The 15,171-nt window shown below is 43.5% G+C and overlaps 1 protein-coding gene across 1 annotated transcript in view; it reads right to left on the bottom strand.

Annotated features, from left to right (window-relative positions):
- The window catches only part of Fto (FTO alpha-ketoglutarate dependent dioxygenase), a 365,789-nt gene that overhangs the window by 184,678 nt on the left and 165,940 nt on the right, over positions 1-15,171 (bottom strand). Inside the window, exons 6-7 of the mRNA XM_028871513.2 lie at positions 14,215-14,358; positions 4,667-4,786 (exon numbers count right to left, since the gene is read on the bottom strand). Of these exons, the coding sequence (XP_028727346.1) occupies positions 4,667-4,786; positions 14,215-14,358 (264 nt within the window). The remainder of the gene's footprint in view (positions 1-4,666; positions 4,787-14,214; positions 14,359-15,171) is intronic.

The following is a 15,171-nucleotide window of genomic DNA, read 5'->3' as shown; positions in this document are numbered from 1 at the left end:
TCTCTGCTCTCCTGAGCCAAATTTTAACATAAATGGGCAAATTAAATGTAGCCTATTGCTTACCTAACATAATTATATGTTGTATTTTACACTGATTCAAAACGGATACATTAAAATAATCCAGCCTTGGCTCCCACCCACTACAGTCGGCAAAGGTTATTAAGGCCAATCACCACGCACAGTGCTTGCTACTGTAGCACCAGGGACTGTTGGGACAGGAAATGGCTCAGAACACAGAGGATGATCAGAAGCCACTTTCTCCCCCCAAAGGAAAAGCAACAACAACAGAATGCATGAAGAAATCCCCGCAGTACATAAATCATCTGCTTTTCTCAGAGCGCTTCCTCGGGACGCTCGTCTGGAATAATTCCACTGGATTGTACCAAGTGGAAGTTTTTAAGGTCAAAAGGAAATGAATAAATGTCATCAATTTAGAGGATTTCACACCCAGCATTCTTTTCAGTCTCACCATGAATTTGATAGTGTTAAAACATTTTTATAGGTAAAATAAATGTCAGTTTTGCAAAGAGCGATACCAGCCCCTGGGAGACAAATGGCCTATCCACTGGATCTCAGGCCGCGGAATGACTTTGCTCCCTCACCGGAGACCTCAGCTTTTCATATTCCTCTTGAGCTGGCAAGAAAAGCTTGCAGTTTCTTTCAAATGATAACTCTCCTATCCCGAAGAGTCTCCTCATAATATGATAATCTTGGATGAGAGGTAGTGGGTTGGTTGAAAAAAAAATACAAATATGTGAGTGGTGCTCAGTGCTGGAAGACTTCTTGAGTGGAGAGCAAAGAAGGCAAGAAAGGCTTGGCCGTGGGGCAAAGGGTCAGGCTGCTCCGGGCTCAATGCTCTATAAACTCACAGAGTAATATTCAGGGGAGATGCGATGTTTTATCAGAATGTCATTCGAATATAAGGTTTAACATTTACATCACAAGAGCAGGCACAGAGTAAAACTGTCATCCAGGAGGGAAGGGGCAGGACACAAGTGTGCCAGAGCATGCCTGCTGGGACAGGGAGTGGGCGGCAGAGGCCAGGGGAGTTTATGTACAGCTGACTAAACTTTCTAAAATATGTGGCTGGTTATGACATGTGCAGTAATTACCACTAATGGAAGAATAGCTATTTCAAAATTCATTTTCCATTCTCCTAGAGGCTTCTGGAGACTACCTCTCCCAACCACATGAGAAAAAGAACAGAAAGACAGAGAGAAATTACAACACTCGCCTCTTCCCTGGTACAAGGGCCATCAAAAGCTGCTTTGCTCCTAAACCAAATGAGCAAAGTAATGCATGCAGGGGCCAAGGTTGTAGGTCTTATTGTTCTCACGAAAAATGATGGAAGATATATTGTGGAACCGGCAAAAATACATTGATCAAAGACATCTTTCCACAACACTCACAAGACTCTCTAACTCAAAAAAACAGAAAGATAACAAAGACTCGCTTGTCTAAAATCATAATAATTTGGAGTAATATATTCCCTAGAAGAAAAGTTTGAACATTCAGAAATGCCCTTTCGATTAGCTTAATTCCAGAGAATCTAAATGTGCACCAAACACTGCACGTTTGATGTGAAATTGCTGTTGAATTTGTGAACCCACAACTGATTTCCTGTGTTATGGAATCTTGGAGATTACAGTTAACTTGAAGCAACAGGGATAATTCTTGGCAGTTAATGGGACATTTATATGCATTTTCCTGAAAGGCAGCATCTTGGGGCCTCCAACTGGCAGCTCAACATTGCCCCCTACTGCTTACAAGTTTAAAGACAAGCTGAAGAGGGCTCCCAGCCAGACTCCCACCAGCCGATGCCTATTTCACCCCCACGCCCAAATACCTCACAGCACTGCACTAGGAGCAGCCAGGGACTCTTCCTAAGATTGGTCTCTGCTGTGTCTTCCAATAGCAAAAACAACTTAGCATGAGTTTATTAGAAACCTTTTTTAAAGGCCCAAAGCAAAACGCTTCAACTTAATTTAGAGGAACTATCCCTTTTATCTTGGCCCAAACCTTCACTCCACTGATAATGATCCAACTGTGGTATTCGGGAGATACTGAACCACTGATTTTTTTTTTTTAATAGCAAAGCCAAAGAATGCCCCACCAAGTGCAAAGAACTATGCTCTGGAAAATTACTTGGATTGCTACTCCTTTTAGCATATTTTTTGTGGTATGAATACAAATAAATAGAAGATACTTTCTTTAACTAATGTGCCACTATTACCAAATGTGAATATACACATATGGAGACACTGTCATACATCTACACTCATATCCACCAAATGTATGTATACACATATGGACACTCTGTCATATATCCACACATATATCTACCAAATGTTGTATATACACATATGGAGACACTGTCATATATCTACACTCATACCTACCAAATGTATGTATACACATATGGAGACACTGTCATACATCTACACTCACATCCACCAAATGTATGTATACACATATGGAGACACTGTCATACATCTACACTCATACCTACCAAATGTATGTATAAACATATGGACATGCTGTCATACATCTACACTCATACCTTTTCAATGAATTAATAATAAATATCACTAGTGTGATCACATACTAATGTGATCAATACTAAAAATTTTACTTGGGGGGAAATATTCCTAAAATGAAAGCAATAAAAACTATTTAAAAATTATTTTACAAAATTACTGAGTTCTTTTCTTATTGTTTCTAAGTCTTAATTTATAACTTCATCAAATTACAATTTCAAGTCAGGCTAATGTCTAAGAATTAGGCCTCAGCAAACAGAAGTCTAAGTGCATATGTAAAATGGGTGCTATCCAGACATCTGTGCATATCCTATAAAAACAGCATTTTTTTCCCCAGGCTTGACCAGAGGTAGCCAGGCAGAAAGAGACTCTTCATCACCTCCAACCTGGCAATACAATGCTCAGGGCTTTGAGGAAATCTATCTTTGAGACTACTAATACATTAAAAGGGTAATAGTGTTCCATTCCCAGACACTGATCCTTGCAAAGGATCTCAGAGATGTCAGTTCTTAGAGAGATGCATTCTGGTCCACATTCTTCAGCTGAGGCCTTCATATTTGTAACTTGGTGTTTTCATTATTATAAAACAGGGCTTAGAGAAGATACCATGTTCACATCTTTATCAAAACAGTAATACTAAATTGGCATGCCAAGTGAACTCCTTTGGAGGTGACAGACAGGGCTCTGGCTCTGGCTTCATAGGTGCATATCTATCTTTCAACCCATCAAACTATATACATTATGCTTGTTTAGTCTCCTGTATGTCAACCATAGGTCCACAAAGCTGTCTGAAAACATTATGTGTGGGGACTGGCGATCCCCGTGCACCCCTGAGATGAGCTCACTGCTCTCAGCACACTTCAAATCTGTGAAGTGGCACTCTCCAGAGGTCAGCAGGCTTTTATCGCCTTTCCTCTACATTCCAAATTCAAGTGTCTGCAGGCAGATCGGTGAGCCGACAAAAGGCAAGCAACCTAGAGCAAGCCTTCTAGAGTTCAAATCCCAGCTCTGCCACTTACTAGCTGGTGACCTTGGGAAAGTTACATAAGGCCTTTGGGCTCCTATCTCCTCGTATGTAAAAGTGAGACAGAAGTCAAGCCTATCCCACAGGGTCATCATGAACATTAAGTGACAGCAATCTTTAGTACTCATAAAAATACCATGCAAGCATTTACTGTTGTTATCACTATCCAAGTGAAGGCTTATCAAGCGGCTTCTGCCTGCCATCTAGCTGATAAAGTCCATGTTCTACATACCATAAATGCCCTGCTTTCTGATCTTGTTTTTACAGTCCCAAGACCTAATGTTCCTCCCCAGATAGCCTGCCCCATCTCCTCTTCTCCACATGCCTCTAACCAGACCAGCACCTTCCCAACAGTCCCAGAAGTAACGACCTGAACCTGATACTGATCTGAACCATGGTGAACGTGCAGAGGTCAGAGGACGGCCTGAGAGTGAGTCCATTTTCTCCTTCCATGATGTGGGTCCCTGAAATAGAACCCAGGTTGCCAGGTTTGGTGGCAACTGTTTTTACGTTCTGGGCCAGCCCACGATTTTTATTTATTTATTTTTTTAATTTTTTAGGTCTCACTGCATGGTTTTATTTTAGCTGCAGTAATATGTGGTGGCACCCACATTTCTCTCTTTCCTAAACTGCTAGGTTATGGTGACTAAACGCATGCACTTTGCAATCTGGCAGCCTCCACCTCCATCTCAATCATCTACTGAGCGACCCTGGACAAGCACTGATGTCTCTGTACCTCGGATTTCACATCTATGAGTTAGGGCTCCCAACACTGTCCACATCCACTGTGGGAGGAAAACCCTCTGGATAGTGGCTGCAGCATAAAAGCAAACAAACGCTGGATACTGCTGGTGTCCTGTTCTCCTGCTGTGTCTCAGCTCATGTCTAACAGAGGGCCTTCCATGAAGGAGGTCAGAAATGTTTCGGAAATGCGCTGAGGCTTTAGGGACAGAATGGCAGGCTGCTCCCATTACCTTATGGGACACGACCTAACACAATCACACAGACTGATAACATATACCTTTGCCTGTGACAATTAGACAGCTGAAGATGTGCACAGTACAGGGCCCCAGAAAACGTGGTCAGACCTCATGCATGCACTTACCACGCTCTCCATCTTCTTCCACAGCTCCTCCAACTGAGTCATGGGTTCACACCACCAATCAGTGCAAAGTTTGTTTCGATCTCCTTGGAACCAGAACTGCCTCAGCCACTCAAACTCGACCTGTGGACCAGAACAAGAAGGTGGTGGTTAGAATGTCCTTGTGATAGACTCACAAGGACAATGACTTCCCCACTTAATTCTCCTTTGGCATCTTTATAGACAGGGGGCGAGAAAGGTGAGAAAAGCCTGGCCTAACTAGTTCCCAACACACCCTGGCATCTCCAGAGCATTCTGAAAGCTAAGAAAATGGAAGTCTTAGAGCTGAGGTCCTGCTAGGATGGCAGTCCAGGCCACGTTACATGTTTTAGGCAGACAGGACAAATATTCAGATCCTGGAGTATAAGCAGCGTCCACTGTGTATGATGGAAAATCATAACCAAGCAATTAAACATTTTTAGTAACAGCTAGGAAGACAATGACACAGACAGATATTGAGAGTATCGTGTGTCCATTTCTTAGACTGAAAAGAAAGAACTTACCCAAGGGCCAGGCGAAGTTGGTGATAATCTTAGGCACATAAGCAAACAATATATAATTAGTTATAGAGGCATTCAAGCTCCTACACAGCCATTAAGGTTCTCACTTGTTGACTCAGCAAGGGTCAACTGCAATAGGCAAACAGTAGCAAAGATAGAAGGCGCTGATTTGCGTTCTTTTCTGGGAAGTTAGCAGCTGTTTGTGTTGACCACCTACAGGCACTGCTCCTATCCACAGGATGAACACACAGCTCCTATCATCATTGTCAGCCCTTGTTCAGGCTCAGTCCTGTGGTATAGGCAGAGCTCCAGCTAGAATACTAATGGCAGAAGTGGAAACCCAGGGTTGAGCTAGACGTAGCACGATTCTTAAAAGGTCTTATTAATAAGAACAAACCCGGAGCCAGGTATTGGGGTGAATATTGAAAGATCAGAGAGACAGAACATGCCACAGCTAACCTCACCTCACCAACTTCTTAACTGATCCTGTTTCCTCAAACCAGAAGCCTCTGTGTCCTCATCCAAATGTATCTCAGCTGAACTGCTGCTCAAAAGCCTAAAAGCTTAACCAAGCTCTTGTTCCTGGTTTTCACACCTTATATACCTTTCTGCTTCCTGCCATCACTTCCTGGGATTAAAGGCATGTGTCACCATGCCTGGCTGTTTCCAGTGCAGCTTTGAACTCACAAAGATCTGGATGGATCTCTGCCTCCAGAATGCTAGGATTAAAGGTGTGTGTACCACCATTTTCTGGCCTCTATGTCTATCTAGCAGCTGTTCTGTTCTCTGACCCCAGATAAGTTTATTAAGGTGCACAATATATTGAGGAACACAATATCACCACACCAAACATCACCCACTGCCCCATTTCTGGATTTTGGAAGAACAGGTCCAAGACTGGAGAAACACAAGAAGAAGCTTGTAGATATCTTGCTGTCAAACTGGAGCCAACATGGCAGGAAGTGACTATGAGGTGAGAAGATGGAAAATCAGGTCTGGAAAGAGGCACTGACTGGATGAACTACCTCCAGAGCCCCTTTCCACTCAAGCTGACTCGGGTTTAGTTGTCTGAGGCCTGCAATGGAAACAATCCAATCCCACACAGAGCAGAGTCTGACCAGCACTGAGCAGACAAGTCAGTCTTCCACGGCTTGTCCTCGACTTGGACACCAGCTGGTATCACCAGCGCAGAACTCCATCTCACCCCAAGGCCCTTTACTCCTGCAGAGTCCAGCACCACGCCGTGGTGTCTGCTTTGCAGAGTGACCACGTTCCACCCACTGCGCTGGGCTCTTTCACCACCGCCTGGGACCGCGGAGGACTGTGGGGGGTTCCTCCACGCCAAACTTTCAAGAAGCAAACAAAAGCGACTTGTGAGAACTAACAATGGTGAAAACGGCTTAGGGAAGAAACTGGAGAAGACCTGGTCTAAGGAAAGGTTTTCATTTACACTAAAGCAATGTTTGTTTGATGTGTAGAACCGATTTCAGCTAAAGCTGTTTAAACAAAACAGGAATGTGGGCCACATTAAGACAGTTGCTAAACCTTATCTGTGGCATTAAAAGATAGTGGTTGACAGAAGGTAAATCTGAGTACTTAGAAAGGAGAATGAATATGGCCACAGTTCAACTTTAGGGAAGATCCAGGTTTAGCAACACATTTACTACAAGAAAAAAAAAAAAAGAGGACCTTCTCATGGGTTTCTCACGACACTGTTCACACTGTCGAGCAGCCTGACAACAAAGCCTCAAGCCTGAAGTTAGGTAGAGGTGAAGTGGTTTCCAATGGCTTCTCAACCCTTGGGCCAGTTATTTCCACTGAAGAGGACAAAACTTGGAAGCTTTCACCACCCTGGTACACAGGGAATAAAAAGACTATCACAAACAACAAGCCTATCAACCTATCAGGGCACAGGAAACTGTACTTCTATGATGGAGAGCTTGGAAGCAGGAAGTGAGCATACGGGGGCTGTGCCATTGGACAAAACAGCAAATGCAGAGCCCTGGCCACGCTAACAAATAAAAGCTTCTCTTCCTCCTCAGGCACCTCAGTACCTTGGCTCAGAGGGTAAGGGTGCTTGTCGCCAAGGCCATCAACCTGAGTTTGAGCCCTGGAACCCACATGATGCAAGGAGTGAACTAATTCCTCTAACTTCCACATGTATGCTATAGTGTAAGCCCTTCTAATTCCAAATTAAAATTAAAAAAAAAAAATGTAAATTCTGTTTTTGAAGAATCAGGGTTCTGGATGTTCAGGGAGGATAGAAAACTAGAAACCACCTCCTTATAATGGATAAATTCCCAGCACATATGACCTACCAACATTAGATCAAGATGTAAAACAACTTAAATCCATAAAAAGCAATGGAACTGATGAAGAGAAGCCCCAGACCAGATGGATTCACTGCCAATTCCTACTAACATTTTAAGGAAGAGTTAACACCAGTGCTCCTCAAACTGCTTCATAGAACGGGAAAGGAAGGCAGCTACCAAACACAGTGAACAAAGCCAGCATTACCACGATCTCAAAACCAGAGAAGAACACCAACAAAGGGCTAGAGACCAAATTCACTGATGAACATAGACACAAAATTTCTTAACAAAATCTTTTCAAATCAAATTCAAGAACAAATGAGGACAATCATATACCATGACCCATGACCAAATTGTTTCCATTCCAGGCATGCAAAGATGGTTCAACATATGCAAATACAGATGTAATAAAGCCAGTAAGTTATGCAAGGGCAGAAGTCACAGGGCCATCCTTAGATGCAGAAGAGGCCTTTGAAAAAGTCCATGTCCTTTCATAATGGAATCCCTGAATAAACTACAAATAGAAGGAACATACTTAGCATAATAAAGGCTTTATATCACAAACCTATAGCCAATATTATATTAAATCCTCTAAAATTGAAAATAAGATAAGGTTCTCCACACTTTCCACTTTTACTCAGTATAGTGCTTCAAATCTTAACTAGAGAAATAGGCAAGAGAAAGAAAGAAAAGGAATATAAATAGAAAAAAAAAGTAAAATGATCTCTATTTACGGATAACATGATCCTAAATTTGAGGGGCCATGAAGACAACTTAGAAAACTCTTCCACCTGGTAACTGCTTTCTACCTCGCAAAAGGATGTAAAATCAACACAGAAATACACAGTCCTGTACACCTCTAACTTGCCAAGAAAGAAATAAGGGGGAAAGCTCCATTCATAATTTAACTTCCTTCCTCATCAAAGGGGTCTAAAATGTCTACAATGAAATAAGACATTGATGAAAGAAACTGAAACACTAGAAGATGGAAAGACCCCAATACTCATGGACTAGCAGGATATTGTGAAAATAGTTGTATTACAAAAAGTTATCTACAAATTCAATACAATTTCCATAAAAAGTCAAATGACATTGTGCACAGAACTAGAAAAGAATTCTAAAATTCATGTAGAAGCACACAATACCCCCATAAGCCAAGAGCAATCCTGAACAGAATAAGCAATGCTGGAGGTATCACAACACATACTCTCAAAATATACTATAAAGCCATAGTAACAAAAACAGCATAGCAGGGCCATGGAAGCAGACCAACTTCACAGAGCACCCAGAAATAAACCCATGTAACTGGGACATCTGATCTCTTATGTCAAGAAGATATATTGGAAAAATGACATCTTCAATAATGGTGCTGGGAACCCTGAATATCCACATGTAAAAGAAAGAAACAAGATTTACAACTTTCCCCATAGACAAAAATCAGTTCAAAATAGATCAAAGACCTTAATATAAGACTCGAAACTCTGAAATTGCTAAGAAAGACAAAACACTTCAGAATATAGAGATAGGCAAGGACTTTCTGGAAAAGACCTCAATAGCACAGAAAATTAATGAGATTAAATGAAATTAAAAAGCTCTTGCACAGGGACAGAAACAATCATTAAAATGAAGAGATAACCCACAAAACAGGAAAACAATGTTAGCAAAATACATACCCAACAGGGCATTACTTCCTAGACTCCAAAGGACCTCCAAAAACGAAACATCACAAAACCAAATTATCAAGCAAATAAATGGAGTAAAGTGAACTGATAGTTCTAAGGGAAGAAATATGAGTGGCCAATAAATACTTTCAATATCCTTAACTGTTAGCAAAATACAAATTACAGCCATCTGGAAATTCCATCCCACTCCAGTGTCAAGACAATAAATGACAACACACGCTGGTGAGATGTGGGAAAATCAGAACCCTATTCATTGTTGGGAGAAGTATAAATGGGTGTAGTCATTACGGAATGAATATGGAGGCCCCTCAAAAAACAAAACCAGAACTACCATAGGATGAAGGTATACCACTCCTAGATATATACATAAAAGACTCTGAGTCAGTACACCATGGAGATACCTCCATATCTATGCTTAATGCCACACTATTCACAACAGCAAAGATCTGGAAACAGTCTAGACATCCATCAACAGTAGAATAGATTTTTTTAGGGCTGTAGAGATGGCTCAGAGGTTAAGAGAATAGATTTTTTTAAAATGTGGTGTATATACTCAGTAGAAATTTACTCAGCTGTGAAAAAGACTGCAATTATGGCATTTTCAGGAAAATAATGGAACTAGAAAATCATTATGCTAAGCAAAAGAAGCCAGAAAAAAATATAGCACAATTTAGATAAAAATGTATATGTTTATCTATGCAAGCGTACATGCATACAGACATGACTGGAAATGGAAGAGACTATGAGACATGAGAGCTGTAAGGGAAAGCATGAAACAGGAGAGGGCATTGGGCTGTGTGTGATGTGAGAGCAGGGACTGTTTGGGAAGACAGGGGACAGAACAAGGCAGGAGGGAGGGCAGTGGCAGTCAGTGACTAACTGAACAAGAACGAAGTGTACTGATATAGACATATGCAACGCCATAATGAAAGTCTTTATTCTGTGTGCTAACTAAAAACAATCAACGATAAGAAGGAGGAGGCTGCAGAGGCAGAGGAGAAGGTGCTGATGGTGGTGGCGGTGATGGAAAAATGGGTCTAAGGGTACTTGATGGTACTACACTTCTTAGCTAAGGAGGGTGATTAACAAGGCCAGCCTGGACTACACAGCTAGACCCTGAGTCTAACTGGAGGTGGGGGTGGGAAGGAATAAAGGAAGTGGGAGGAGATGGGGGTGGGGGAGTCTGGGGAGAGAAACAACCAAGTATAATTGTGTTTGAAAAATTCCAAAACGAAACCTAAGTCTCTGTAAAGTAATAAAAATAAAGTACGATAAAGATTAAAAAAGAAAAAAAAACCCTAACAGTACTTCCACCAGTAAAAACAGTTTTGTTTTTAAAAACACAAATTAATAAAAGAATTCGAGTTCTGAAGTCAGTGTGAAGTGGGCTGTGCCACAGGAGAGCTATGCCAGCTGGGAAGCAGTGGTGATCACGAAACAACCACACAGGTTTGTGCTGAGGTTTCAGTGCCTTAGACTCTGTCATATTCTTGCCAGAGATGAAGAATACTAGCTAGAGAGGACCACAAGCCCCAGAACTTACTGTCTCTCCGCATCGCACAGGCCTAGGGAGCTCTCTGAGCAGAAAGGGAAATTTCCATCCCTGCTGGCTCGCACCCTACCCCTCCCATGCCAGTCAAGAAGCCCAGCACAGAGGCTCACTCCAGGCAGAGGCTTTCTGGTAGGCTGAAGAGGTGTCAAAAGGATGCCACACTTTTATGGACACCAGATCCAGGGTGTGTGCATTTTAATCAATGCTATGACCTGACCTTTTTCTTCAGTGTTGGGGATGAGAGATCACAGAATTTTAATCAAACATCTACAGCTACACAGACACACATGAAGCCATCCAGAGCAGCTCAGGAGAGGAGCAGGAACAGAAGAAGAACAGAAGAAACTCCAACATGAGACTATCCACTGTGTCCCTTCCAGGAGAAACTTGCCAGAAGATTGTTGGGTATACAAATGGACAATTGAATAACCAAGAGGGGAATTCTGCTTATAAATGAATTTAAGTCTTTGCTCTGTATCTTAAAATGGGGGTATCAACAAGCTGCTGCCTTCTTAACCTCCTAAGTTCCCATGTTGCCTTGCTAGAAAACAAGGCATTCCTAAACCCAGATGGCTTCAAAGTATTCAAGGTGTTTGTTATAATGAGTCCAGCAAAGGCACATGGCCTTGAAGGGAGAGGAAAACAAACAAGAAACTAGATAACTACCAGGAATACAGTGCAGGGTGAGTAACCCAACACCCAGTCCAGGCCTGCCTGCATGATAACAGAACAGCTAATGATGAGCTGGCACACCAACTTAACCTTCAAGCTAAGATGACTGCGGAGAACGAGAGAGGAGGAGGTGGTGGCCACGATAGGCACAAGGGGTATTTATTTATAAGACCTTTTATCCATTCACCCCTCAAGGGCCGCCTTACCTCCCTGACACAATGTCAAAGCAGTCAGCCAGTTTCTGTGGCAGATGGATGCTGATGACAGTATTGTGCTGTGTGGTTTTACAGTTTCCCTGTCCACTGAGATAACAAAACACCACAGCCGTGTACAACCAGAAAAGACTGAAATGAAATAGCACACATGCACGATAAAGTCAGCACCCAGTTTGCTGACCAGATCTGAAAGTCACGAAGTCTTTCAGAAGAGTAAGTGAATACCTCGATTAGAGATTCTGCACTAAGATGGAGAATGAGACCATTCCCAGGTATAACCCAGTGAGGTCATCAGGTCCAGAAACTCGTGGTCTCAAGCACTTCTAGCTATAAGCAACACTTTCAATGGGGTACACTTACTAGGCACAGAAGGAAGGAAACCCAGCCCTGGGTTCAGCTGAAGCATGAGACAGCCATTACTCTCTGAAAGGCAGTCTTTTTGCCTTTGGTTCTGAGAATTCTGATGCAGTTTCCCGAAGTATACAACAGCTCACAAGAGACAGGAAAACCTTTTTAAATCTATTACAAGATATCTTATGTCTATGGGTAAAGAGACAGTTTCTCTTTGGCTCAGACTCCTTCAACGTCTCTCCATTTCCCTCATAGTAAAAAGAAAGCCCGCTGAGCATAGGAGGGCCTCTCAGATCTACACATTTGCTAACACTGCCCCTGTGACCCCACCTCCTACGGCTGGCAGTCTCCTACCCTCTCTCACGCGGCTGCTGAACTGTGCCATGAACACCGAGCATTCTCTGCCCAGGGGTCTCTGCAGAGGCTCCTTCTGCTTGAAATGCCCCCCGCCCACCATGGCTCGCCCCCTTCCCTTCTTTCCAGTGGAGATGCGCGTTCTCGGGTTCTCACCATCTCCTTGTTCAGTTCTGTTTTCGGCAGCATTAGCAACGTCAGCACACCATATACTTCACCCGTGTTTTGTGTCTCTTGTTCCCCTCCTCCACACACTAGAATGCCCGATTCTTTACCAGTATACCCTAAGGAACCCAGAAGAGGGCCCGGGGTGAGCTCAGTGATCATCACTCACACGTCAGCAATGTGTCACAGGTCAGGTTTTCCACCAGTTCTCGTCACATCATGAGAAAGTCTGAGATGGCTGACGCATTTTAACCATTCTCTACCACCCGTTAATCTTACCTTTCTCCTCATGTCTTTATCTGAGGTATAATTCACCCACAATAAAACCCATTCATCTGAAGTGTAAAAGTCAACTTTGTTTTTTTAACTTAGAAAGGTGCATGCCCATTATCACAAATCTCCATAGCATGGCGGAAGGGCGCAGGCTTAGCGTCTTCTCTCTATGAGACTGCTCTGTCTTCATTGAATATGGTTATTTACTTTACATTTACTTTGGACTAATTATAGAGGATGCCACTTAATAGTACAACGTTTCTTTTTCAAAAAGTCATCTATGCAAAAAAAAAAAAAGTTGAAAAAAGCTAAGCAGTCACTATCTAAAGTTCGGAGATGTAGAAATCGCGAGTATTGACAAAACAGTAACCTTAGGATGATGCGCACTGGCCTCACGATGCAGACTCGCTGAACTCACAAACTGCAGAAAACAGCTACTCTCGCACACAGTGAAGCCAAAGCATTGCCACTTACTGCTAGGTGGGCAGCCATTCTCCCTAAGTCCCTTTATTTCTGCCTGGCTTCAAGGAAGCCACTGACTGTCCCATGCTGCGAGGCTGTTTGTGTTGGGAAGACCCATGGGGTGGGGAATGGATAAAGCCTTATCTTCCTGCAGAAGTTAGGCAAAGCTACTCAGAGGCTTGGAAGCTGCTTCCAAGCCATTAGAAAAGTCAGTTCCCTTGTCTCAAGGTTCTAGTTATATAATGTAACCCCTTCTAGTGCCATGCTACCTGCCCACTGTGTGTTTCCTGTAGAAACTATCTCATAGAAAGCAATGGCCTGTATGTTTGTGCCCTTCACACCCCAATTCTTATGGTGAAATCGTAACCATCACAGAGTGACAGCTCACTTTGGGAGGTACCTGATCCCAAGGGCGGCTCTTACAAATGGACTCAATGTAGATAAAAGGGGGTCCAATGAGGCTTTGTCCCTCCACCGTGCAGACTCAGTGAGAACACACCGTCTATGAACCGGAAGCAGGCCCTCACCAGACACCCAGACTGCCGGCCTTGCTCTGGAGCTTCCCAGTCCACACTGAGGATGAATCACTGCAGTTAGAAGCCGTGTGGCTGCCATATTTTGTTATCACTGACATGCTAGGCTCGGATTACTGTGACTGTTTATGTAACCCACCTTCCCCTCTGACTCAGCTCTCCTGTGTTAGACCCTCATGAAGCTGCAGGCAGGGGTGAGTCCTACCTCCCTCTCCTCTGACTCAGCTCTCCTGTGTTAGACCCTCATGAAGCTGTGAGCAGGGGTGAGTCCTAACCTGCCCTCTCCTCTGACTCAGATCTCCTGTGTTAGACCCTCATGAAGCTGTGAGCAGGGGTGAGTCCTCACCTGCCCTTTCCTCTGACTCAGATCTCCTGTGTTAGACCCTCATGAAGCTGCAGGCAGAGGTGAGTCCCATACCCATCAACCTTGGCCACCCTCACCTCATTGTGGATGTCTTCTCCTTGTTTCAAAACTGCAGGTTCCAAGGACTTCAGAGAGACGTCGCCGTTGTCCGCGTCATTAAGGACATTCTGCAGTGCCAACTGGCAGCGTTGTAGAATATAATCCAGGGTGCCCGCGGAGCACTGCCAAGACAGAAGCACAGCGAGACAGTGAGCGACTGCAAGCTCGCCATGCACGGCTCCTGCTCCCAGTCCTGTGTCCTCACCCGCCATCCTCACGGCTCATGTACATGAGAACTACAGTAGTGCCCTGCTCTCCTGAGTCTGTGCAGCCAGCCAGGCCTCACTAGGTCCCACAGGCTGTGGGCTGTCTTCATTATGTGGGCCTCCTCTCTCTAAATAAACATGCACCCTGAGGTGTGTGTGTATCTATACACACCACACCACACACACACACACACACACACATATGGATGTTTGCATGTGTATTCTTCATATACTGCAGCACCTTAAACTAACTCTTAAATGTAGAAGAAATGTAATAAACAATGTAACAATTTGACCAGTTATCAAAAATGTCAAAGAGAGTGGGTTTTTTTTTCCCCTCACATCATGAATGTATTAATGGGGGAGAATGGTAGCCAGGCTGGAGAACCTGGTACAAAGCACACAGACTAGAACAGCAATAATGTGTGTACAGGGAGCTGGGTTGACATTTCAAATTCAAGGTAAAGAATTCCCTCCCCTTTCTACATACAGGAGAAAGCTGCAGCCATTCCTGTGGAGGTTGTAGAAAGACTATGGGACTTGGGCTGCAAAGCACACATACTCAAGGCAAAGTGACACCTCATGATCAGTGGGGACAGAGCCAGCTGGTTCACCCTCTCTAGGCCTGTGGAAACGTGACAGAGGTCAGATGGACACCCTCCTATGGAGGAGCCTATGCTGGGAACCAAGGACAGAGATGGAGTATGAATTCAGTTATTCTGATGATGA

This window comes from Peromyscus leucopus, chromosome 5 (assembly GCF_004664715.2).
Source record: "Peromyscus leucopus breed LL Stock chromosome 5, UCI_PerLeu_2.1, whole genome shotgun sequence".
In the NCBI taxonomy this organism is placed as follows: Eukaryota; Metazoa; Chordata; class Mammalia; order Rodentia; family Cricetidae; genus Peromyscus; species Peromyscus leucopus.
This window is presented reverse-complemented; position numbering and strand designations above follow the sequence as displayed.